The sequence below is a fragment of the Dermacentor variabilis genome, chromosome 9 (assembly GCF_050947875.1).
Source record: "Dermacentor variabilis isolate Ectoservices chromosome 9, ASM5094787v1, whole genome shotgun sequence".
Classification (NCBI taxonomy): Eukaryota; Metazoa; Arthropoda; class Arachnida; order Ixodida; family Ixodidae; genus Dermacentor; species Dermacentor variabilis.
In genome coordinates this window covers 123,673,906-123,699,576 of record NC_134576.1, presented here as the reverse complement: position 1 = coordinate 123,699,576, position 25,671 = coordinate 123,673,906, and the positions used below count along the sequence as shown (strand labels likewise).

The window sequence follows — 25,671 nt, the reverse complement described above, 5'->3', positions numbered from 1 at the left end:
TTTTCTAATTCTAGGAGTCTCTGAACTGACACAGCGAATAATCAGTGTATAATGGTAAATTAAGAATTTGCGAACGTCTCCAACAATATAGTGGATTGACGAAAACCCGAAGTTTCGGAAGCCAACTCGGCTCGTTCCTAAGGAGAAAAAAACACACCGCAGCACTAAAATAACATCTTGTATGCAGCGCCGCCACCACCGCAACATTTCGATAGGAGATGTACACAAATTCTCAACAAATTACTCGAACCAAACAGCCTTGGGAAAATGTTTAGCTTCCCCTCTATACTGAGATACTGCTTTTACAGAACCTTCTCGAAAATTTTCAGCGCTATGTAATTGGTTATTAGCCGGGAAATCTCAAGGCCAAATTACGCTTTTTTTTTTTTATTCGCGGTCAAACGTCCGTGTTTTCGCGCCTGCCTTCCAGTGACATAAATGGGCACCCACGTTGAGATCATGACGTCACGCACTTCGTCACACATTTCCCGCATTCGCGTCCTTCTTGCGCCTGATAATAGTGCGCAAAAGTTGGCAGGTTGCGTTTCCGCTTATTTTTCAATCCAATTATAATTTAACCTTTTATCGTGTTCGAATGCCGGCTGACCTTGGCTATGGACACTGCTTTGTGTGTCCAGCCGAGGTCTCCGCTTTGTGTGCGTGTGCGTTCGTACGTGAGCGCGTGCTGACCGTCACGAGTAGCTCCCAATAAGCGCGGTTATTTAATTAACCACGATTGCAAGCGACAGGCCAATCTCTATCAACAACCCACCCTCGCAGCTCAACGCCTCGCAGAGAAAAGAAGCTCATCCAGATTCGTCGCGAACGTACTCGTTCAGTCGGTCCGACACCCGCGGATATTTTTCCACGCAAGAGAAAAGAAGCTTCTCGGTTTCGCCCTCCCCGCCATTATACCGTAAGAGCCAGAACATAGTGCACGAGGTTTTGTTCCGGACTTTTGCGCATCAAGTTTTCTTTTCGTATCGTCGCATCCAGGTTAATCCGTTCTATAGAGGCTTCGCTGCTACGAATTAAGCCTTTGGTGTCACGACGTCAATAGATTCTGAAAATATTTGCACCCTTAAGGGAGTTTTAATGTCGCGTTGGTAACACCCTTACCGTTCGGGCTTCATAAAAATTTATAGATGAGGACAACGGAGCTTTAACTACAGGTGCGATGAGAAAATACGTAATTGAAAACTATGTAATCATCCTAACAGCCTTGGGCGCCAAGAAATATCCGACAGGAGAGTTTCCTATCTCTTCCTGTTAGATTTTCTTGTGGAATATTTCTGTGGGACCAGGACATCCGAATGAGTAGATAGTTTTCAACTATGTCTTTTGTCATCGCGAGTCTAGCTTGAGCTCCGTTGTTGGCCTCCATAAATTTTTGTAAGGCCCTAACGGTAAGGCCCTAACCAGTGCGACAAGAAAACACCCTTAAGGGTTTAAACATTTTTTCGGCGTAAAGCCATGGCTTTTACTTGGTTTCTCGTGCTTTCATTCCCAGAGAGAGAGAGAGAGAGAAGGTCGCACAAGAGTGTTTGTGAATTCCAATAAGTGAGTTGTTCCGCCTTATACCTCTGAAAACAATGTACGAGGGCGATAGAGAAAGTGTAATGGTACATTTTGTACACTCCTGTAGTGCCAGTAGTTTGCAACTGGAAGTCTCGCCAATTGACTGAGCAATTTGTAAACTTAATAAGCGACTCGTCAATGCCCAGAAAAACGATATTATACAATAGTTAAAATACCATATGCCGCAACAACCACGGTTTCAAAATTTAAAGGAAAGCAAGGGAAACCAGACCCACATCCGGTTTGCCACCCTGTACTGATGGAGCGGGAATAAAGAGATGAAAAGAGAGAAAGAAAAGAAAACGGACAGTACTGGTTGCATAACTGCTGAACAGTGTTACAGGTGGCTATTACGGGACGAAACAAGATTGCGGTTGCTAGTTACACTGTCGCGGAGATCGTTTCAGTAACTGATTGCACGTGGCAGAGCAGACGTACTGGATGCTTGGATTGGATGCTTGGAAAAGACGCGCAAAGCTCTGTCTGTGATCTGCAGCCGGCGTGGCGTACGATGATGCTAGTGACAATGGATTTCCGTGTGTACTGTAAACTATTTTAGGGAGCAAACAAACAAGGACTGCCTTTCGTGTGCATTCCAAGGACTGAAAGTGCGAAGTGCCTAATCTGTAACAATGAGTTACCCAATTGTGTGTCTTCCCGCATCAGGCTTTTTGCCGACGACTGCGCCGCATATCGCCCTATTTCATCTGACAACGACAAGGTTATTCTTCAAGCTGATCTTAAAGCAATTAGTAACCGGCGTTAAACATGGCTAAAACGCTTTATGTCTCTAAAACAAAATCGTTATCACGTTCCAGATGTAATCACAGATTTCCAACAGCTTACATAATAAATAACCACGCCGTTGAACTTGTAACTTCATATAAGTACTTTGGCGTTCACTTAAAGTCAAATCTAACATGGCCTCATCACATCTGTCTTACGCTAGCATCAGCTAACCGCTCACTAGGCCGCCATGGAGACTATCATGCTCCGGTTAGCTTACCTAGACAGGCATACACGACACTGATACGTCCCAAAAATCGAGTGCGCCTCATCCATTTGTGAAGTTTCCCAAAGTTATCTCGTTCAGGAAATCGATTCGCAAAACCTAGTGGTCCGCTTCATTTATTCAGATTATTCCCCGTATACATACGCTAGCATTTCTGCACTAAAAGATTGCGCTCAGCTTGGCGACTTCTCACATCGCCTCAGAACCGCTAGCATATCCCTTCTCCATAGCCTTTATCGTCACCCGGACCTTAAACGGATCTTCCCACAGCCTTCTTTCGCCGCACAGATCACTCTTTTACGATGAAACGTGTCGTTCGTCACTTTTTGCTAATCCCTTCATTCCCCGAGCGATGGTTGAATGGAATAATCGGCCATCACAGATCGCTACTCAAAAAGATTTCCCATCTATCCAAGAACTACCTACACGCAGAATCAGTTTTCAGTTTAACTGCCGATTATGTGACCCTTCACCGCTTTTCACACATATATCAGTGTATAAATTACTTGTTTACTGTTACGTTCAAGCGATCGCTTAAATTACGAGTAAGACCGCGTTTTCTGCCTCTTTTCCTGCACATTTTTGCAAACATCTTTTTGTGTGTTTTTGCGCCATTATTACATATTTATTGTGTCTGATGGCCACGTATTGCTATATTTATTTTCAATTTCGTGCTTAGTTTGTCTTTAATGTGTTGCAGTTCCGCCCATTTATGCATTTGTTCACCCTCACTTCTCAATGTATTTCATTTGTGGATTTGGTCTTATCACCTCATGGTGTATATTCTTGTCGCTTTTATATAATGCAGTTCACTTCTTTTTTCGTCCCCCCCCACCCCCCACCCCCGCTCTGTGTGATACACTTCAGTGGGCCTTTCGGGGTATTGTGAAACAAGCTTTAAAAGAAAAAGGGAGCAAGAGCTTCGCGTTAGTCCCCACTTATAAGAGCGCGAATTACGCGCGAAATTTCCCGGCACCCCCCACGTCCACTTCCTCCCACACCTGGCCCCAACCGCGAAGCCGACCACCAGAGAGGGGTCCCGCCGGAACAACGACGGAACCCCTTTCTCTCTTCCATTCAGAGAGATAAAAATGGAAATGAAGTATATATAGCAGGCGGCCCAACTAATTATGCACGCAGCGAAGCGCGCGCTGCCAGTTGTGAGAGGGGGGTCTACCATCGCGCCTCTCACCCTCTACGGAGGACCGAGTAGTCACCCTCGCTTAAGGGCGGTAGGCACAGAGAGCGCGCGTTGGTGTATAACGGGATTTCAAGTGGCCGCGACGGCGCCGGTCACAACGCGGAAAGAGCTCGCCATGAGCAAGCGCTCGTTTCTATGCTGCCACTGTCGCGAGGCCCCATTTCGTGAGTGCCTAACTTCAACGTTTGTCATATACTCCCCCAAAAGTTACCGGGACAAGTACCGCCAGCTACGTCTCGCTTTTACACTGGCCTCTGCTTCGCGAGCAGGCAGTCGAAACGGCAGGTCCTCCTAACTAAACGGATTTCGACGGTACCGCCCGAGAAGTTGCAGCCCACCGAAAGAACGCCTGCCGATCGGTCGTGTGAAAGCTGCACCGCTGTAGTTGATTTCGGTGAGGCTTGAGCCATTGTTGAATACTGTGAGCTTGTCCGCTACAAGACGTTACCTCCGTTGCCGTGTGTGGCTGAACCGTCAACGATTTTCCCCTGACAATGCGTGTGGAGTGCGTCGAATTGTCGTCCACGTGCTCGTGCCCTGCACTGGAACCCCTCTACTTGGGCGAAAGGAGTCGTCCGGTTAGACTTTTGACTTGAGCTAAGTCTGGACGTGCCACTGAGTGCGAAACGTAAGTTTGCCAGGCGAGAGTGTCGGTGCGTTTGTCTGCTTCGTGATTCGAAAGATTCTTGCCGCCAATGAACACGCTTCACATTTTGGCAACGGGTCGTCGTTTCGGAAGCGTGAAAGTTCTTTGTCGATGCTCATCGGGCCTCCCATTGTGCTCTGTGGTAGAAATCGCTCAGTGCTCGAGCTGAGTCGGCAGCGAAGTAATCTTCAAGTGGCGAAGGTATCAGGGACGTTTCGCGCGACCACCTGTCTACGCTGAAAGTGTCTGCAACCGACCGGCGGATCGAGGCGCCGGTATTGAAACTCGAGCAACTTCACCGGTTAGCCGCTACGTGGTGGATCGCCGCTCCCAGCTGAGGGCGACCTCCCGAATCCGGTTTTCTGTCGGTGCGCGTGTGTGTAAAGCCGCCGTGTTGCTTTTCATTCAACGAGTGCGCGACGTAAGAGCAAAGGAAAACCGAGGAGGCAAACCGGACTTTCCCGCCAACGCTGTGGAAAGTGGGTCGCGCCGGGGATGGATCAAGTTAGCGCCAACGAGCTGAGAGTTCGCGACAGCGCAGCGAGGTGGAGCCACTGCCGTTGAATCTCTCCATGCTGCGTCTGGAGTCGTCTGCTGCATGCAAACAACGATCCAGATGCCGCGTGCGGTAAGCAATTTTCGAAACGCGCCAAAATTTCGATTACTTCGTTACTTTGCTGGCTGTCTTTTGCCTTTAAACAACTGCCCAACTATATTTCTTGTTTGATTAGTTAGTAAATTGTACCCGTGACACACGTCAATAGTTTTCTAATATCATCATATCTCAAGTTACTGCTGGGCTTTTAATGGCATAAAACATGGCGATGACTATCGCTGAAGTCAGTGCTACAAGCTGTTTGGCAATCCAAATATTAAAAAGAAAGAGAACGAGCTTTGTACGGCCGAAGGATGCAGTAAGCCTCGAATGACATTACGTTTCATTAAAATTATGCATGTCTATGTACCACCACATCATTGTCATTAACGTTTGAGGTATTAGGCAGTTCGCGTCATTTCTGTACCCGTGGAGCACGTGTATTAATTGTTGAGCAATTCGTCAGTCATCCGACAGACTTTGACAGATCTGCTAGATAAACACCAGAAGCGACACTACAGCTGCGTAGGGCATAATATGTGGTAGTTTCTTCTTCAATTTTACGTATAGATGTGCTGCAATACAAGTGGCTACGATGTTTGAACTATTCTACATGGAACATGTCCTTGATATTTCTTTTTCTCTTTCATTGTTCGATCATACTTGTACACAGCGGTATCAGGTCTTGACGGCGACTTTTTTGAAATATTTCTTGTTGTCAGCGCACTTAGCCGAGCCAACACGACAACGGATACCTAGGTGTAGTGTTGTCCTTTTTTTTTCCTTTCTTTCTTTTCTTGATAAAATAATGGTTGGCAAATGTTATTTCTCAGGGTAAAGCAATCTCGCTAACTTAATTTCAGAGTAAGTGCCAAGTACTATAATAATGCTCTCTTACAAGCGCGTTATTAAAGTGAATTTTAAAGTAGGACCAATTATTAAAACTATGACATAAGGGGAAACAGAGCTCGGTCAAGCTGCAATAGACCAGCTTTCATTTACTGCCACGCTTTTGCGAATGTGTAACGATGTGAAAATAAGGTTTTCGAATTGATTGATTGATTGATTGATTGATTGATTGATTGATTGATTGATTGATTGATTGATTGATTGATTGATTGATTGATTGATTGATTGATTGATTGATTGATAATTTACTGCCATTAGTGCGGTGCCAACAGCCTTACTTAATGGAATTAAAACTTTATACCATGCACTTACCAAGCGGGGCATTCTTGCACCTCCTTCGGTGCTCGAATGCGTAGCCCGAGATAGCTATTACGAGTGCGCGTGATACCCATTTGAGAGTAATCTGAAATACTTGTACATAATATACATGCCTGTTAATATTATTATTGGTATTTCTGCAACCGTTTCCTGCTAAATAACGTTTCGGCGATGTTAAAATGGACCAACAAATTAACTTTCTCTGTTTACTGCAGCTATCGATCGCGACGTTCAATGTCAATAAAGAAGCTACAGTGACATTTCACTTCTTGAACGCGGGCTAAGCGCAAACGTAGGCACTCCGCGAACATGCACAGTGACATGGAGGAAGGGTAAAGTTAGGAGAGAGCATTACGCCACGCAACCAGCCTCGGCAAGCGAACGCTCCGCGACGCCAGTCCGTTTGCTCTGTGTCGGCCCAACACGTGACCTCTTGCGTCGAGATCACGGAGCAAGAAACTAGATTTGCCGAGACGTTTCGTTTAGAATGGGCACGGGGGAAGGAAAATGCGAATAGGTATCGAAAAAAAAATTCAACCCGGAGCACTAAAACCTACTGCGCGCTCTAACGTATCATCCGTGTTCTGACGTTTTCCCCACGTGTGCGGCAGATACTCTTCGCTTCAATCACATCGTGTGATGCTGGCTCCTATCTTTTTTCTTCCTGCATGCACAGCGAGAACCACAGTGACGAAGCACAAACGGAAGCGGCGTGAAAGCGGTCGCGGACGCTATATTGATTAAGGTCCCTGAATAAAACTTAGTGGTAGCGACATGCTTTTATCTTGCCGCCGCCACTGTTCCGAGGAGCATAAGAGGAGGGCGGTGAAGAAGTCTGCGTCTCTCAATTGGTTGAGCGCCGTCACGTGGTATCTTTCGCTCCCTTTTCTCTATTTCTTTTTCTTCTTTTGCTTGTCTCGGCGCATTCACCACCATGACATTTAGCCGCCGACTTTCCACGGCGAGGCTTTCGAAAGAGATTACAGATGTTTTAGCTAAGTTTCTTGGCTAACCGCGTCATTCGAGAATTCCTTTTTTTTTATGTTAGGGATTGATTTCAAGAGTACTAGAGGCGCAAACGTGTATGAACGGAGCCGTCTTTCTTTGTTCACGGGGTGCGGAGCTCAGGCATTGGTAAGCTTATGCACGGGTGCTATTCTCGGTGCTGGTTCAGATTTGTTTTCCTGATCGCGCTATCGTAAACAGGTGTGTGAAGCTATGGAGTGCGTAGGCTGTGTTCTGTCATATATCGTTCTAGAAACGTAATACGGGCTATTGTTGTAGTACTGAGAGTGCGTAACTTGGTGGAGTCGGTGCTTTTGTTAGGCACTGCAAATATATATTTGCGAGGACAAGCTGTCCACTACCAGCGCTACTGATTTTGACTATTGTGAGTAGGCTTTCTCCGATTCGCCGTCTCGGCAGTACAAAGAGCACGAGTTTGTTGGCTCACATTGAGCTAATTGGAACTGCGCAGAGGGGGGAAGTGCTCATTGATGGAAACTAATTGTATCCGTAACTTTCGTCCATGCATACGCTTTGTTCACAAACGAAGTACAGGTTCCACTGTGTTGCTTGCGCTTGAGAGCCAACGGCGCCAGTTTGTCATAAAAGCGTAGGACCAGTTTCGCTGCACAATGAGATGCCAGCGTCATGACGAAACTACGAGAATAGCTGAGATGCTCCGCGTTGAACGCGCACGTTTCTACGTGACGCTATTCAGGCGAACAAGTCACGCTCCTCGCGTTCCGTCATCATGCTACTAAGATGAATAAATTATGAATTACGGCAGTCGATTGGTTACACGCAAGTACTCACGTACGCACTTCGAGCAGCGCAAACGCATCCGAGTTGTTGAATCGGCAGCTACACAGTGTTGCACACACGCAAGCGCGTGTAGCGGCGAAACCTTCATCGTAGCCCTTTCACGTCGGGCAAGTGTCTTTAGAAAGCCAAATAAAGAATCTGATCAATGCAATAGAGATAACTCGCGAAGCGGGTTGATATGTGCAAGTCGCGACAGTGTTCTTGCCTACGAGTGCAGTGCAGGGCAGTGGACGACATAACACTTAAACAATTAAGGCTCTGGCATGTATATAAATATCGTGTGCATTACGTATACGTCATTGGCGAGACAAAGAATTCGATTTTTGTGCTAGTAGTCGATACTAAAAGAAATTTGTCGACCAAACTAGCCCCACAGGCCTTCTTCTGGCTGGAAGCTGTCAGGCAACCCGATGCCACAGAACAAGCGCGCAGTTACGCGCTGAAAAAGCACAAAAAACACCCGCTTCCGCCAGTGTCATAGCATTCCATCATCGCAGCTTGCACAGCACACAATAATCAATCCTTAACTGCGGTAAAAATCAATGCGCAGACACCCAACAACAATTTTTAATCTCCCACTTCGTGTAACTCTATGGGCGGCCTCCGAGCGAACGGCCAAACTTCAAGGGCGAGCTGTGAGGGAAAGAGCGAGCTGCGAGAAGGCCAGCAGAAAGAGAGGCCGGGCGAGGAGAAATGTCGCTACCTTTAAGTTTTGTCCGGGGACCTTAACATGGATAAAGATAGTGCGACCTCTGGCGTGCCACATGGAAAGCGCATATTGCTAACCATGTAAAGAAGAAACACCGCGAACATGCACAGCGAGCTCCAGGGCGTTGCAACACAAAGGGAAAGGGTGCGAACAAGGTAATTCTTTACTCTACCCAAAGCCCCTTAAACTTCGTATAGTAGTGCCACGCTTTGAAGAATGCCACGTCCTCCTTGTGCGCTCTGGCCACGGAGCAATACATTTAGGAGGGGAAACTCCCGTCAGCGCGAGCGAGCGCGGGCGACCAGATAAGGTCACAATTGTTGTATGCGCCGACGGGGCCGTATACAGTGGCGGCGCCATGCGGCGCATCGGAGAAGCCGCAGCGAAAAAAAAATGCAGCGCCCGGGCAGGCGGCTCCGGCGCGCTCTCAACAGCGGTAATTTCTTTCCAGGCCGCCAGGCGCCGCCAGCACGATAACGGCTCCGCGGGCTTGTGACTTTTTCTGGTCGCCGCAAACAGCGGAGTTTCCACTCCTAAATGTGTCTTGCTCTGTGGCTCTGGCCGAGGCCAACACCGCGTCGCTATTGGCCTAATAGCATCACGTGGGCCCGCGCGCCGTGCATCAGCGCCATTTTTGCTCGAGAAGCGTCTACGGAGTGGCGAGGAGCGCATGTTGGCGCCGTTGCTATGCTCGAGCACTGTAGGCGGCGCCACGGTCGAGGAGGGAGCGTGAAATAGAGGAGAAACGAGGAGGAGGGAAGACGGAGGAGGAGAGTGTCACTACTTTACGAAGTTTAAGGGGTTTTAACTCCACCTCCAGGCGCCCTTTCTCCTCCGGCGCTCGCTTCCCTCGCAGGGACAGACATAATCTCGCCGAGCCTTCGCTTGCGCTTAAAAAGAAAGTGTGTCTAACACGTATGCGCAGCGTACTTAGCGTCGACAGCGCAGCATATACCGAAAGCCATGCGCTCTGCTGGTCGCGTTTTATTAAGTCGTGCTAGCACCTGCACCGCTCCCCGCTTCGCTGCCGAATCAACGTAGGCAGTGCTGAGTAAATAGAGTGTTTTAGTTGAGCGTGTTTACGCTCCGCTAAGCCGCTAAGCGGAGCGGAAGCGCGAATGCGCATGTGCCATCCGCTTAGCCGTAAGCGGGCTAGCGGAGCGAGGAACACGGTCCGCTTAGAAGCTGCCTGAGCGGAGCGTGCCGCGCAGCGCTTTGGCTAGCGTTGGCGTCAGAAAGGATTGGATTGGATGCAGATAGCAAGCGCGCTGGCTAACATGTGGCGTTGCCCAAGACGGCGCTTTATTTTCCATTGGATAAAATGGACCGGTAACGCGTTACAAGCGCACGTCTAGATACTTCATGGAGAGATAAGTTATATATATACATATACACGTTTTACTGTATAAGAGTGATCAATAGGTGTATTTATTTTCTTTCATTACCCTGAATTTAGCCAGGGGTCCGCTCCGCTACGCTAAACGTATAACTAAAACGTGAAAATCGCCCGCCGCTCCGATGTGGCTTAGCGGGGCAGCTCGGAGCGGAGCGTACCGTAAAGACGCTCAACTAAAACACTCTAATAAGTGACTCTACTCAGCGGAGTAAGATAGAGACTCGAGTGACTCGTACGCGAATACGGGGGAGGGTGTGGAGGTGGGGGCTAAATATATTGCGTCTTGGCCACGTGGTGCTGGGGCCCGTAATACCTTCTAGACAGGGGCAGTGGTCCGGGTAGGCGCCGCCCTTCACTTGGCCGTTGGTGCACTTTTGCCCGATCTTGGACATGGGCTGGCACGTGCGTGTGTGGTCCCTGGCCAGGAGGCAGCACAGCTGTGGCTGACAGTGGTTGCTGTTGCGGCACGGCCCACCAACGCCGTTCCTCTGCACAGAACACGGAGTGACGCAGATCAGTGCGCGATACACAAGAGTGGGTACAGCGTGTTCCGAGTGCGACCTTGGGGCGTGCACCTGCACAAGTTACTCATGTGCTCCATCTCACAAGTTGTGTGCAGCACTGCCGAAGTTACGAGGCTGTGCACAGGCAATATCCTTGCGCGGCTGAATATAGTTCCGGGAGTAACTGCCTAATCAACGGTGGGATTAGAGAGTTGTGTGTTTTTGCTTGGCGCATGATAAGTTACAAGGGTAAGGGACTTGTTACGGCCTTTGCGTCTGCACGTTTGTATACCGCGAATTACTGTGGCGGCGAGCAGACGACGCGGCGCGGATGAACACGTCTCGGCTGGCACTCGGTCTTCCTATTGGCTAAAGTCTCCCAGCCTCCACAGTGCTGCAAACGACTCCTGAGATGGAGTGTACTATCTGTTTTTCTTTTTTTCCCTCTCTTTATACTACAATTTCCCTGCCGCGTTGGAACAGGTATCACGTGAAGGAAGGACGAGGTCGTGGGTTCGACGCCAGACCGCAGCGACCGCATTTCGACGCAACCGAAATGCCAAATCAAGGTTTTTTTTAAACCTTGATATTTAAACGATAATTTACCATGTATTCGATGCATGTTAGAGGAGCCCAGGTGATCAAAATTAATTCGGAATCCTCGACTGTAGGGCCTGCCCATATTCAGAGAATGGTTTTGGCGCGTAAAACCTTAGAATTCAGCTTTCTATGTATGAACCTTAAAGAAAGCTGGCCCAATTTCGATACACTTTGATAGAAAAAAAATAGCACACCGTCGGCACTGTTCGTACATTGTTATTTGACTGATGCCAAACACAAAATCGCTATATATCACTTACGTCGTCGAATTCGCCCCTCTTAAGAAGGAGCTTTAGTTCGAAGTCGACTCCGATTTCCTTGTTGTAATACGCGTAAAACGCAGAAATTCTCTCGTGAGACTATCGCTCACGAGAGAATTCCTCGATAAAATTTGTTGCATCTGAGAAAGAAAAATTAAATTATGTATAGTGAAGGAAGCAGATATCTTATTTATCAACTAGAAGTTCTTGCTAAAATTTAAAAAATCGGAACGTTTGCAAGAAATGAAAGCTCGAAGTTTCCAAACCCGTAACTCTGCAATAAAAACCAATATCGCAGTTCTGTGGGCGTCATCTGTTAGAGCATCTATGGTGGATAAATTTCACATTAATTAACGGCTTACGCAAACTTGTTACAATGTTGACGAGGATCTTGCAATTCCTCTATTCGCAACTCAGTGGTACATTTCAGAGCGGCGTATAACACGTCAGTTCTCTCCGTCTTATATTTATGTTTTAGTGCAGTTTCTAGCATTGTGACACCATTATTTTCGTTGCTGAGTTCGCAAAGCTTCATACTTAACATCATTGCATTATGGAATTTTGAAACACCTTTGTGAAAAATATTTAGGGTCTCAAAAAATATGGTTTGCTACTGTCAATATATTTTAACTTCTTTAAAATTCAACAGTCCTTGTCAAAATTGGTGGAACGGCTGCTGGGAAAAGCAATTTCTCTTCGCTCCCGTGCATATGCCCAGAGCCAAAGTTTTAAAGGGACACTAATGTGAAAAATGATTTCTTCTGCATCAGTAAATTACCGCTCTACAACAAAAACACCACTCTTACAACGGTAGGACGTTTGGTAAGCCAGAAAAAGCGCAAGAACGAAATACGGGTGGCGACGCCTACTTATGTTCCCGCACCTGGGGGGTTGTGACATCATGGATTTTGATGGCATCTTCTAGGGCCTACTAATTATTTATAGCGGTACAGATTGACTACATTGTGTTCTAAAGGAACCAAATATTAAACATGGCAAGTTTCGGGAACCTTTATTCAGCCAACGCGGTCCAAATGCGAAAAACGTACTTTGGAATCCCTGACGTCACGCTGACGTACCGGCGCTGGGGTTTCGGCGCGAATTTTAAATACAGATACTTGGACCTTCATTTTCTCTTCTAATAATCAAACAATTTTTTTTAAATGACTTCCTGCAGGGTTCTCAAACAATGCTTCATTAGTCTAAACTGATTTAGCGCTTCGCTTTAGTGTCCCTTTAAGTATTTGCAGGCCGTTGGCTCCTGCGGGTAACTCCGGCATGACTTTATCAGACTGGATTCACCGCATCGCTGTTATGCGTCAACTATGGGACTTTAAAGGATGTTGAAAAAGTACTGACGTGATATTCTCCACTTAATTACTTGCTCTAAAGGAAAAAAGAAAATACTTGCGTGCATTACAGCACCTTGTACAGTCTTACTGCAATACTCGTTTCTAAGAACCAGTTTCGGTTTCGGTGCCAAGGAAGTATGTTCTCCATGACCGGCCATAACGTCATCAAATATTGGCTTGCTCTCATCCTGCGATAACGGAGGCAAAGCTGAGGCCTCCCCACGCGCGAGCGCAGGCATCATGCATAGCCTTATTGCTACACTGCGTCAGCAGCAAATTTTGCTCTGTGTCGTCATATGACGTCAGGATGGGGCCGATGACGCCAGGTCCGGCATCTTGAGACAAACTGCAATATCAAGCTGAAATATATTAGAAGCGATCGCGAACTTGCTTTCACACCTGCTACGTGTCAACCTAGTAGGTCCGAGAAGCGTGCAATAAGAGTTTCTATTTCGAAAACATGTAACGGTACTCATTCAAGCGTTACCTCACGGAGCGCAGCGTAAATGCACTGTAAAATCATTTATAGGCCTAAGGCGAATAAGGGTGTAAATCGGTCTAATACTTATACCCTTACGCCCAAGAAGGGTGTAAGTGTGTGAGATATAAACCGACTCATAGAGAAGTGTGTAAGGGTGTGAGTTAGAGGTTGACACCCTCATTCACTTTGAAGGGTGGTAATTATTTTGTGCAAGGGTGTGAGTTATAGATCCACCAAGAGCCTCAATCATTTTGGAGGGTGTAAATTATTTTACAGTGTATGACGTCCCGCCTTCTCAGTGAGCTTACTCGACACTTTGTGGACAGCTGCGGTGCGCAAATCTGCAAATTTTACTTGCTCCCCTTCTACTTTCTTTTTTTTTCTATTTGGCACTCTTTCCTACTTTTCTCCCTAGCCCATATTGCCGATCGATATTCAGGTATAGTGTACTTGGACGGGCTGTCACTCACGTCAAACAGTATTCTGAAGCGTTATAAAACAGTTTACACAATTAGCAGCTCCAGAGGACATTACCAGCATAGTAATTAGGCAACAAAATTTGCCGTGAGACAATCCGGCATTGGATTGACTCGGGGATTGGCCCGTGCATCGACACCGCACTGACTTGGCTCGTGCGTTTGGAGTGGTTTTTTTTAGACAGCTGAAGCTGCGGATGGGCTGTATCGTGTTGTTGCGTTAAGGAGGCATAAGGGAGTTTTAGAATAGGGGCCCCAAACGTTTGTGGCCCCAAATAAATAGCGTCGAAGCCACTGCGCATGCGCAAGACGCAAAATGCGCTTCGGTTTTGCGTCGAGCACGCTATTTCACTGTTTTAGCGGGAGCTCCAAAAACTGCCCCAAAAGATTTGCGTAAACAAACATGGCGGCACCCATCGAAGCGACGGCTCTAACCTAGCACCAAACTGGGCTCGATGCGTGGTAACGCGTGAAGTTCACAAGCTAGAAGCGACTGCGGTTATCGCTTTCTCTCAACTAGCGCGTGTTATGAAAATTGATTCATTAGACGCCGCTGATTCCGAATTCGATTGTGGATTTCATGGCTCGTAGGCATAACACGGCTCAGCTTGGCTGGTGAAAGCACGTAAAGTTGGTTACTCAAAAACTAAGAGCGACTAATTGTTCGCTGCCAATAGAATAACCTCCAAATCTTAACTACACGCGAGAACACGAAAGTCAACATTATATTCTTATCACAAAATGGTATATTTTATTTGATTATTTCTAATAGCTTTTCTTTGACGCCGTAGTGGCGCTACCAGCGCAAGACGCTATACGCAAACGCTAAGCCCTATTCTAAAACAGTTCACTCCTGCGTGCCCCAACGCTAACGCCCCCAAAGCGCTTGGGCGCCCCCCAAACTATTAGGGCCCCTATTCTCACACTCTCTACTGGGTGCCTGCGCCGCGCTGTGCTTTTGATTATGTAGACGGCGCGGCATGGGCAGCGGCAAACCGGGAGAGAATAAAAGTAAGGGACTCAAACGTTTCGCGTCGTGAACTGTATCGTTGCGTGTTCACTACGTTTGCATGATAGTGAACGTATAGCACAGTGTTATACTTGCATACCATATTATAGAATAGCATGGTACTGTGCATAGAAACTGCGTAGCGTCTTAGACACTTGCATAGTGCCAACCGGCTCTGTCAAAGCAAGTTTCTCAGGGGTAGCATGAAGACAGAAGTATATTTTTATCTCTCTTTTTTTTTTACAACAGGTGCCTTCTCAACTGTCGTGTTGAAGCAGGCAGGTTCAAACTCCGTCTCCCTATACTTTGTTCTATTCGACAGACCCCCAGCAGCTGGCTATATTACCCACATGTTCAGGAAACATATAGGTCTGGCGATGTTCCGTTCACTTGCCTCGTAGCTGTGTGCCACGATATTTTTATTAGTTTTATTAGTAATAGGCTTTTTTTGCTTACCTCTCTTTTGCTTACGCGCGTCCTTGAGCATCCACACTGTGTAACTGTCTGCACCAATGTAGCAACTGCTCTCCAAGTAATATGAGCTGGTGCGCATGCGCCGTCGAGCTCGGGTGTTGCGTGCCTCCCACACACTTCAAGCTAAACTAACGATTCAGAAGGTGTCAGAAATCGCTCGCGTAAAGCCCAGCCTCACAGACGCATGCAAATGCACGGGCGCCTCACGCTCCGCACGAGGCATCTTCTTTTGCATAAAACGGCGATAATTGACGCGTCGTCCTTGATGGTGTCCGTGTCTCGAAGGACCTGCTGCTAGAAAGAAAGCAGTACACGCACAAAAAAACAAAGATGCGCTGCCTAATGAGCGAGGCCACACTCCCTAATGCTACAGCTGCCGGTGCGTATCGTCGAGATTGATGGAAGCCGCTCGGATGTTGCGTATGACTGTGTTGCTAGCTGAACAGGGTGCCCTAGACATTCCACACGTGATGCTCCTCTCGGAGGCAGCTTGCGGTTACTTGTTATTCATCAATGCTTATCTTTTATTCATTGAGAAGCTGCGTGACGCGCATGTTAGTGATGTCGACGTCGGTATGTATATATATATTTTTTACGGCGTCACGGACTCAAGACGGTTCACCGAGTCAAAGATACTCGCACCGAGGCCACAACCGTCACTGGCAAGAAAAGCGATTCGAGCACTAGTACAATCCTTGAAGTGCGCTGGATTAAGCGACCGTTTATGGTGTCCCTGTGTATAGTGTCCCTCCCACACGCACTCAGCGCTTGCGATTTGCCTCTTTCTATTCCCCTTTCCCCACCTCCCGTGTAGGGTAGCAAACCGGGTGCTCGTCTGGTTGTCCTCCCTGCCTTTCCTGTCCTTGCTCTCTAGCTCTCTAAGGTTGACGCGCAAGCAACGAAATAGTGGGATTATTTTTGCCATAAACACAATTTACGAAAGTAGAATAAACGGGGTTGCTTCAAAGTGAGATAGAGATGGGATGAGGTGTATGATGCAATATCATTTCAGAAAATAAAAAGAAGAAAACAAGAGAACGTACTCTCAATAGATAGTGGGCCTTGAAGCGCCACCCTAAGAATGTGCAAGTTATGCCGGTGAAAAAAAAAAAAGAAAGCATCTCCAATTGAAGCTAGAGAAGTTTGATCGGCCACAGGTCTGGACAATGCTGCCTTCCCCTAAATAGAGAGTTAAATTAAAAAATGGAGCACACGGAAAGAACACGCACTCGCACAGGCGACAGTAACATGTCCATACTTGAAAGTGTCCACAAAGTTTCATTGGAACACGGTTTCCGCTTAACGGAGGCCGCTTTCGTTGTGAGTGACGCCTAAGCGTTACTTTCCCATAGGGCGACAGCATCATTCAGTCTCAGGTATAAGTCACGACGACTGTTTAACGTTAATAAAGATTCATGGCCAAAATCCTGCGTGTAGCAAGCACATTCGCACCGAAACCTACCTTCTAGAGGCCCAACTTAACCCTTAGCGCACCTAAAGCACATCTTTTCTGTTTTAAAACGAGTTGCAACTGTTAAAAACGTCACTGTCATCGCTCTAGGCAACACTGATGTACGCATGCGAATTTGTTCATTCTCCCTGTCCTGCTGTAAGAATAAAATCAGTTGAAGTTCAGCGCTCAATCTGTCGTTTCATACTCTCCCTCCCAAGTCATTATTTTTCTTTTTTGGCGCAACAATGTATTCATAAGAACAAAGCTTGCCATATATACCCACTTTCTTTCTGCATTGCTTCAAGACCGTTTCTCTTTGTTTCGCTTCTGATAATTTGCCATACTTTGCTATGTAGACGGACAACAGTAGCCAGTTTAACAATTAGGTTCTGCAATATATTTGGTTAGTTCTGATATTTGAAATACCAAATAGTTCATTTTCTAATAGAAATACAAATACTTAGAGACAAATCTTCAGTTCGTATTTGAAACACCGAATACGCCCCCCCCCCCCCCCTGCTCAGCGCCGAATACGGGGTGATTATCTTTAAGTTTTCCAGTCCTTGAGCTGGATTATTCAAAGATGTTAATATTATTCTCACCAGAAATCTAAACACATATCGAACTAATTAATACAATTAACTAATTAACATCTTAATTATATTACGGGCCATGTTGCCATTTCCGAATAGTAGCCGGTGAGTTTGCAAGGCGTATCCACTTGGAATTAGTTTCCGGAATGACACCAGTTTTGAGATTCGTACGATCAAACTCGCCCTAAAAATGCACTGTTGCTCCACTCGTCTTCTTTAACGAAACGCTTTTTCATCAACTGAAGAAAAGAAGTAACTGGAACGCCCACGTATTTCGTCCCACTCTTTGCGAAATAATACCTCGAAACTGGTGTCACCCTGGAGATTCATATCAAGCGAACACGCCTTGCAACCTCACCGGATACAATTCGTGAATTTCAATGTGTGCCGTAAATTACCTAATTAAGAAGTTAATTGGCAAACTTGTGTAAGTTAGTTGAATTTGTGTTGCGATTTATTGTGCCAGTAATGCCCACCTCTTCGAGTAATTCAGCTCAAGGACAGGGATTATGCTACCTGCCACATGCAATTTTTGAAAATTCCGAAAAACCTTAAACGATCCCCCGCTGTATATCATTCGCAGTCATCGCAAAGTTCAGTTCGCAACGCCCGCAGTTATATTCATTGTATCGATAGTCGCTGAAAGATGCTGTCAGCGCTGAACAGCATTTCATTCCAAAGCAGTGTTGCTTATGGCAGCAATAAAGTTCTCTGCGGGTCTATTAAAGATGTTGGCCTGATCTCTGCTGCGGCCGTAGTAAATTAATTGGCTTCTATTGGGATCTACGGTGCGAACAAAAGAGGCAAGAAGCCATTTCAACCTCCCACTTAGGGGTCCGTGGCAGACGAAAAAAATATCTAGCAAGAAAAAGCTGAAATGAAAGGTGCAAAAGAAAGTTGTTCGTCATTCAAAGGACGCCTGGTTATTCGCCTGTATCACAGCTCGTTTTACTCTCACCCATCTGGCAAAAGCATCCAGCTGTCGTGTTCCCATACGGAGAGCATTAAAAAAAACTCCCCTTGTGGGGGAGCTTTTTTTTTCTTCTGGCACATGCGTTTTCTTTCAGACACGTGCAGTGCGCTTGCTGCAGCTGGCCTTGGGAAATTGTTAACCGCACATGTGAGATGTCGCTTTGGAAGTCATACGCGCTTTCCTTAGTCTCTATGATGTGAGAGAAGCCAGTTCACTTGTGCATTCCTTGCCCGTGGTATTTATGCAGCCGCAATGAGTTACGCTTGCTGCGCGTCATGTTAACAACTCTCGAAGTATTCAAGGATTGCGCGTTCGTGGCGCCATTGCGTGTTGCTTGCGAACGCTGAGATATGCGCGCTGGGTTCTCGCTGTGTATTCAGAGCGAAGCGAGAGAAAAGAAAAACGACTAAAAGAAAATCGTGCGCCATATGTCGAACGGTGTTAAACGTTGATTGCCTCAACGAGTGGGCTGCTTACAATAGACTTTAACCTATAACTGAAAGAGCATGCCACCTTAACACAAACAAACAAAACGGTTGATGCGGGAATGTCAAAGGAAAACCTGATACGCCCCCCGAAACATAAGTAGCTGCCCCGACGACAGCATCGCTGTGGTCGACGACCGCATGAAGACGGTGACAATGAAACCCTGCAACCGAGTGGGCTACGTCTCCTGCGGTTTTGCGAAGAAAACACATTGGCCATAAACACAGAAAATACTTCATGCGTACTCGACTGTCTGAAGCACTAGCTCCTAGCTCATTTCTCTTTTCAAACCAAGGTGGTTTTCCACACACCTAATGATTGCCCCTTAACGAACACCCAGAGAAGAGACTCGCTCGACTAACATCTACTACTAGCGTCTGTTTAAAGTGCATAGACTCGCATATCGAAATGTCGACCGGCATACTTAGGCGCCGTGGACTACCCTCGGTTTCCACAAAGTCCTTATGTGCTCCTTCAGAGTGTGGCGCATCTTTTGCTTTGAAGATCACCAACTTCAAAACCAACGTCAGTAAGCGTGAACAGGCTACGGAGAACATTTACGGCGTTCGGTGGGAGGAACAGAATTCACAACACACCGCCTAACCACGTCTGGTAAGGAGAGGACATTCCTTGACGTCACTGTTCACTTGCGCAAGGCACAATTCGAAGCTTTCGCATCCATGTCACCAATACTTACATTCTGTACTATCGCTTTGCGTAGTTTGATCTCTTGTAGTCAGTGTTGTAGTTGGTACAAGCGTTCATCAGCAATAGCGTTTATATCTTTAATTTGTGCTAATGAGCAATGCCAATATTGGCAAGCCGCACGTTTCTTATCTCTTCAAAAATATGAGCGGCTGTCTTACATCTGGCATCTTTAACGCGCCCCTCTCTCAAGCTCAGGGTCATTGATTAAAAACATCTGTTGCAACAAGGCTGCTCCCGCAATTTCTGCGGGGTGTAACGTGCTAGATTGCATTTTGGTTTGCAAGAGGGCAATATTTTGGCCGGTGTCAGTTGCCGAGTAATATGAGTGACAGTGTGCGATTTACTGCCGTTCCTCTCCGCTCGCAAGAGGACGACCGCTCTAGTGCCTGCTCCATGCCAGCGTGGACGAGATTCTGCGAGAGAGTGTACGCGTGTACTCGCGTGTCTGTAGTTACGTTTGGTTCTTGGCACATCTTTCGCAGTATAAAGCTGTCAGGCGGTCCCAGCTTTTGCACAGCGTTAAGAAATCGACAATAGTTTGCTGCCACCCGCCGTGGTTACTCAGTGGCAATGGTGTCGGGCTACTGAGCATGAGGTCGCTGGATCGAATCCCGGCCACGGTTGCCGCATTTCGATGGGGGGCGAAATGAGAAAACACCCGTGTACTTAGATTTAGGTGCACGTTAAAGAACCCCAGGTGGTCAAAAGTTCCGGAGTCCTCCACTACGGCGTGCCTCGTAATCAGAAAGTGGTTTCGGCACGTAAAACGCCATAATTTTCTTTTTATTTTGCTGCCGAAATCGTCATCACCTCCTACCAACACTTGGCATGAATGTTTCGTTGAGAGTGAGGCTCAGTACTCTAGCAATAATGATACCACAAGACTTTGCCACATTAGAATAAGCGTACGCCGAGCATCAAACACACTGTAAGAGACACGACGTGGACTTAAAGGGCATCCGCTGTGCGCAGGTAGACCTCAAACCGTAGTGTCATAACATGTCCGTACGAGGAACTGGGTTGTTATTTCGACATGGTGCAAGAAAAAAAAATAACGCGCAAGGACCGACGTCCAAATAATTTCTTTCACCACAGTTGGTATAGAATAGTATACGCATGCCAGCGTTAGTATGACAGCGTTAAATACAATATTGTCAAAGAATATAGCGCAATATCCTCCCACTTTAAATCTGTCATGATAAAATGTCGAAGCCTTTTAGTATTTGCTATATATAGGCCCCCTTCCGGAACTGTGTCTGATTTCCTGAACTGCATGGATGAAATGCTCAATTGAGTGCTGTGAACAGAATGGCGCACGCGTAATTGTTACAGGAGATCTTAACATAGATATGCTAACTACAAGCAACAACAAACAATATTTTCCTGACAGAATGCTTTCCTTTGGTTGTGAAAACACAATTCATGTACCTACAAGGATAACACAGTTGACTGAAATTGCCCTGGATTTATGTTTCACTAACTACAAAAATGAGATATGCACAGGGGTTCTAACACCCGGAGTCAGCGATTACCTGCCGATTTTTGCTTTTTTTTTCTCCGTGGTGCGTAAAACAACGAAATCCAGAAAATCTTACGCAGCGTAAAAAAAATTAACCAAGAAACAATTAATCATTTCCAGAAGGTCGTCGCCGAAACGTATTGGAGCTGTATTTTCAATAATACTGACCCTGTGAATGCCTACGACATATTCATAACAAAGTTAACAGACCTTTATAATTGAGCTTTTCCAATTGTGGCTCATAAAATAAACAAGAAGGCAAGAAAACCATGGATAGACGCTTCTCTTTCCAAAAGGATGAAAGCAAGCAATAAGCTGTTTATTGAATTCATAAAAACAAATCGCTTAGGCTACTTGGTTGAATTTAAGCAGGTCAGAAATAAGCTAGGATCTGATATTAAAAAGGCGCGAATTAGCTACTACGAAAAAAAGTTTGCAAACATACTCAATGATCAGAAAGCCATTTGGAACGCTGTGAACGATCTTTTGCAAAAGAAGACTGGGAAGGCTATCCCTCAGCTTCAAATAGAGGGAAGATCTTGTTCAGGTACTTGCTGATATGTTCAATGATCATTTTTGAGTTCATGAGCTTCTGATATTTCAAATGGTGCTGACCAGTCTTACAAATCGTATATTAAAGCACGCGTCTCGGAATCTATTTTCCTAACTCCCACGAATGAATCGGAAGTAGCCTCGCTGATATAAAATTTTAGTAACAAATGTGCTGTGGGTTTTGACAATATAAAGGCAGAACCTCTAAAAGCAGTTTCAAAGCACATTAGTATACCATTTGCACATACTTGCAACCTTATTTTGAGCACTGGAACGTTCCCGGAGAAATTGAAAATTGCTAGAATATCCGTTATTTACAAAGGTGGTGATGAAAATGACATGAATAACTACATGCCCATTTCTCTTTTGCCCATTTTTCCTAAAGTTATAGAACGTGTCATATATGTACGAATTGCAAACTTTCGTAGCTCAAAAAAATTATAACAGAACATCAATATGAATTCAAGAAGAACAAATGTACTGAACAGGCCGTATTATCTATTAAAGATCAAATTATTTAACATTTTGAGCAAAAACATCACCACTATTGGAATATTTCTTGACTTTAAGAAAGCTTTTGACTCGATCAAGCATGAAATTCTTTTGCAAAAACTGAATTAATATGGAATAAGAGGTACGCCTCTTAATTTAATAAGAAGTTACCTTACTAATCGGTTTCAGTATACAGATATACAGCACTTGAAGTCACAAATGGGCAAGGTAAAGCACGGCGTCCCGCAGGGGTCTATGCTTGGGCCACTTCCATTCTTATTTTATATAAATGACATCGTAAACGTACTTCTGACACCAGATATTATATTATATGCAGATGGCTAAGCGAACCTATGGCTTAGCAATTTGTCGCTATGGCTGAGAACAAATGAGCTGGAATTAAACATTAAGAAAACAAAGGGCGTTATTTTTCAGCCCCGAAACCATTGTATTCTTTGCAATACGCCGCTCATATTCCGAGGAGCTTTGATTGAGCGCGTCCAGACTGAAAAGTTTCTAGGCGTTATCTTTCACGAAACATTGAGTTGGTCGAATCAGATAATCTTCGCACCCACATATCGGGGTCCATTGGCATAATTGGCAAAATCAGATGCTTACTGCCCCTTTGGGTGACAAAGCAGATTTACTACACTTTAGTTTACACGCGCGTACATTACTGCGTATTAATCTGGGGCACAACAACAAAAACAAATAAAGATAGTGTTCACAGGCTGCAAAAAAAGAATCTTGCGTATAATCGAAAATGTTCCGCGCCGAACGGCTTCTGCTCCACTTTTCTATAAGCACAGCATATTAAAATTCGAAAATATATTTTCTAAGAAGCTAGCGACAGTCATCTACAATGAAATTAAATTGAACACAGATATATTTCAGGATACCTACTCCCGGAAAACACAAACCTATAATCTTAGGAAAACCACCTATTACAGTGAAAGGATTCAGACCAACTACGGCAAGCAAAAACTAACACACCTTATTCTTTCATTTTTAAACTATAACATGATGGCTATGAGCATAAAGAATGAAAGCCGATCAGTAGCCATTTTCAATATATATATATATATATATATATATATATATATATATATATATATATACACGCTCATCTACTGAGGCTTCAAACATGGCATTTTCCCCCTTCTTTCTCTTCTGTGTAAGGCTTGCTTATCTTGTATATTTTTATCCAGAAACGTATTGTGCCTTAAAATTCATCCATGGAAATTTCCTCTCGATAAGCTCTTGATGTCAAGTATGTTCTAGTCCACTTATTAAAACCACGCCTTAGTTCTTTTTTCTTCCTCCACTGCATATATGTATTACAGCACCAGGCAGAATGTTGTGCAATATTTTGTTGTTGTTGTTGTTTTTACTGCATTTATGTATTACAAAGTGACACGCTGAGTGTTGTGCAATATCGTGGTCTGGGCGGGGATTGGCGCATTGCCAGGCATTCAGTTGCCTTTTCGCCACCCCTTCCCGCTGTACCACTGGATATGTATGCTTGAACTGATGATGAAATAAACCATTCATTCATTCATTTAAAAAAAAATGTAGCGAAGCATCCGCTGGATGCGTGTGGAGAACGCGTTGCCAGGACGCCAAGTGAGACGTGGCTTCGCCTGTCCACATTTTCGCCTCTCCCGCTGACTAATCCGCGCAACGTTAGGTAGGAAAGCGAATGAAGTACCGTGCAGTGCGCGCTTGAAGGAGGTTGGCCCACGCCGTATTTGCGTAGAACTACCAAATGACTCTGGTGCAACGTATACCCACTGTACCATATTGTGACTGTCGCCAGTTCAAATACTAACAATTTATCTTTAGTCGCGCAACTATGCAAACTATGCAATACTCGGGATTACGCGACATGCAACTACAGTAAAACCATTCTACCGTTATTAGAAGCTTTGCTGGCGCTACCACCGTGCACAATTGATTAGTATCCTTACTCATTTCTTCTAGTATTAATGGCAGCGTTGTTACCACCATTGTGAACAGTATTTCAACACTGCCACTGTTGATACGACACTACTACCGCTACTGCCATTAGTACTGATACTACGCTTAGTACTCCGACTGCTGATGCTATATAACTGTTACTCAAATTGCGACTTCTCCGTCTGTCAATACTGCTATTAGGATGTCTACTACTGCTAAATACTTATAACAGCAGTCATGTGGCCAAAATTACTGATGGTGCTACCATCAGTACTTCTTCTACCGTTACTACCGTCACAGCTACTATTAATACTGTTACTACGATCAGTATTCCAACGACTTGTACCACAATTTTACTGTTCCTGCTAGTACCTCTCCTACCATTACTACGATTATCTTGTAGACTAACATTGCTGCTTACTACTTCTAATAGTCGTTTTCGCGCCACTAGAATTAGTACTACTACCGCTACTACTGCTACTGCTACTACTGCTACTACTAATGATAATAACAATATTATTATAAAATAATAATAATTACTAATACCGCTACCATCAATACAGTAAACTGCAACACAACTACTAATATTGTTGTATACTATGCTACTACTACTACTACTACTACTACTACTACTACTACTACTACTACTACTACTACTACTACTACTACTATAAGTAGACAACGGTAAGATCACTACCACTGCGACAGCAGTAAAGCTACCCCAATTTGCAAGTGCATAGCGCAACGCAGTGCCCACTGTGCCCACCTGATTCGGGTGCTGACGGAACAGAATGTCGTGCTGCATTGTTCTTTCGTCGACCTCGAACTGCAGCTCCGCCGCAGACGCAGCCGCAAACGTCGCGCAGGCACAGAAAAGGATCACGGACCACGGACGAGATGCCATTGCTGAACGCCGCTACGACACTGACCGGGGATTCTTCAGGGCAAGACCGATCGACTTGGCAATGAAGCGCGGTGAATTGAGACGGGCGCTCGGGCTGCTGTCAAACGTAGAGGAGAGCGAGCGGACTTCGAAGCGACCCGGCAAAGAATGCGCTTCACACCGACACCACGCAGAATGGTCCCACTCCGGTCGTCCCACCTTTGAGGGTGTGGGTGTGCGAGAAAGACGTGGAAAAAGAAGCGCGCAAATGGCGGAGGAGGCGATGAGTTGACGGCCGAAGAGAGGCTGCGACCGACTCGCTCTCTCACGAAACGTACGTCGCAGAGCGTAGTCCCCTGGAAGAAAGGAGGGGGGCCTTGGGGCCCAGCCCGGCGGCTAGCAGAGCCGCCGAGGGGCCACGACCGCTCAACCCTTTCACGTCTCCCTCTCTCTCTCAACCCCCTATTAAAGAAAGGAAAGGAGGAGGATGGGAAGACGAGCGCACGCATTTGATATAAAGCCACTTCCGGAGCAGCAGTCGGAGGCTTTTTCACATTTTGTCGGCTCCGTGGCCTTGAAGGCGGAGAAACAAAATTTTTAAAAATAAAGCAGTGTGGCTACGGTGGAAGTCCTGAGTGGATCAAGCTGGATTGCGCGTAGGCTGTTGACTGTTTCTCGTAAGCAACCTTATTTCGCAAGACAGCCTGCCT

The 25,671-nt window shown here is 45.8% G+C and overlaps 2 protein-coding genes across 4 annotated transcripts in view; one reads left to right on the top strand and one right to left on the bottom strand.

Annotated features, from left to right (window-relative positions):
• The window catches only part of LOC142557408 (CMP-sialic acid transporter-like), a 73,535-nt gene that overhangs the window by 7,541 nt on the left and 40,323 nt on the right, over positions 1-25,671 (top strand). The gene's annotated exons all lie outside the window — the stretch shown is intronic.
• Positions 1-25,671, bottom strand: part of LOC142557409 (uncharacterized) — a 36,073-nt gene that overhangs the window by 3,097 nt on the left and 7,305 nt on the right. Inside the window, exons 1-2 of one of the 2 annotated variants that reach the window (XM_075669220.1) lie at positions 24,845-25,324; positions 10,505-10,679 (exon numbers count right to left, since the gene is read on the bottom strand). In XM_075669220.1, coding sequence (XP_075525335.1) covers positions 10,505-10,679; positions 24,845-24,982 — 313 coding nt within the window. In that variant the 5' untranslated portion in view covers positions 24,983-25,324. Of the gene's footprint in view, positions 1-10,504; positions 10,680-24,844; positions 25,325-25,671 lie in introns of those variants that run through there. The other variant, XM_075669219.1, reaches the window with a different exon arrangement.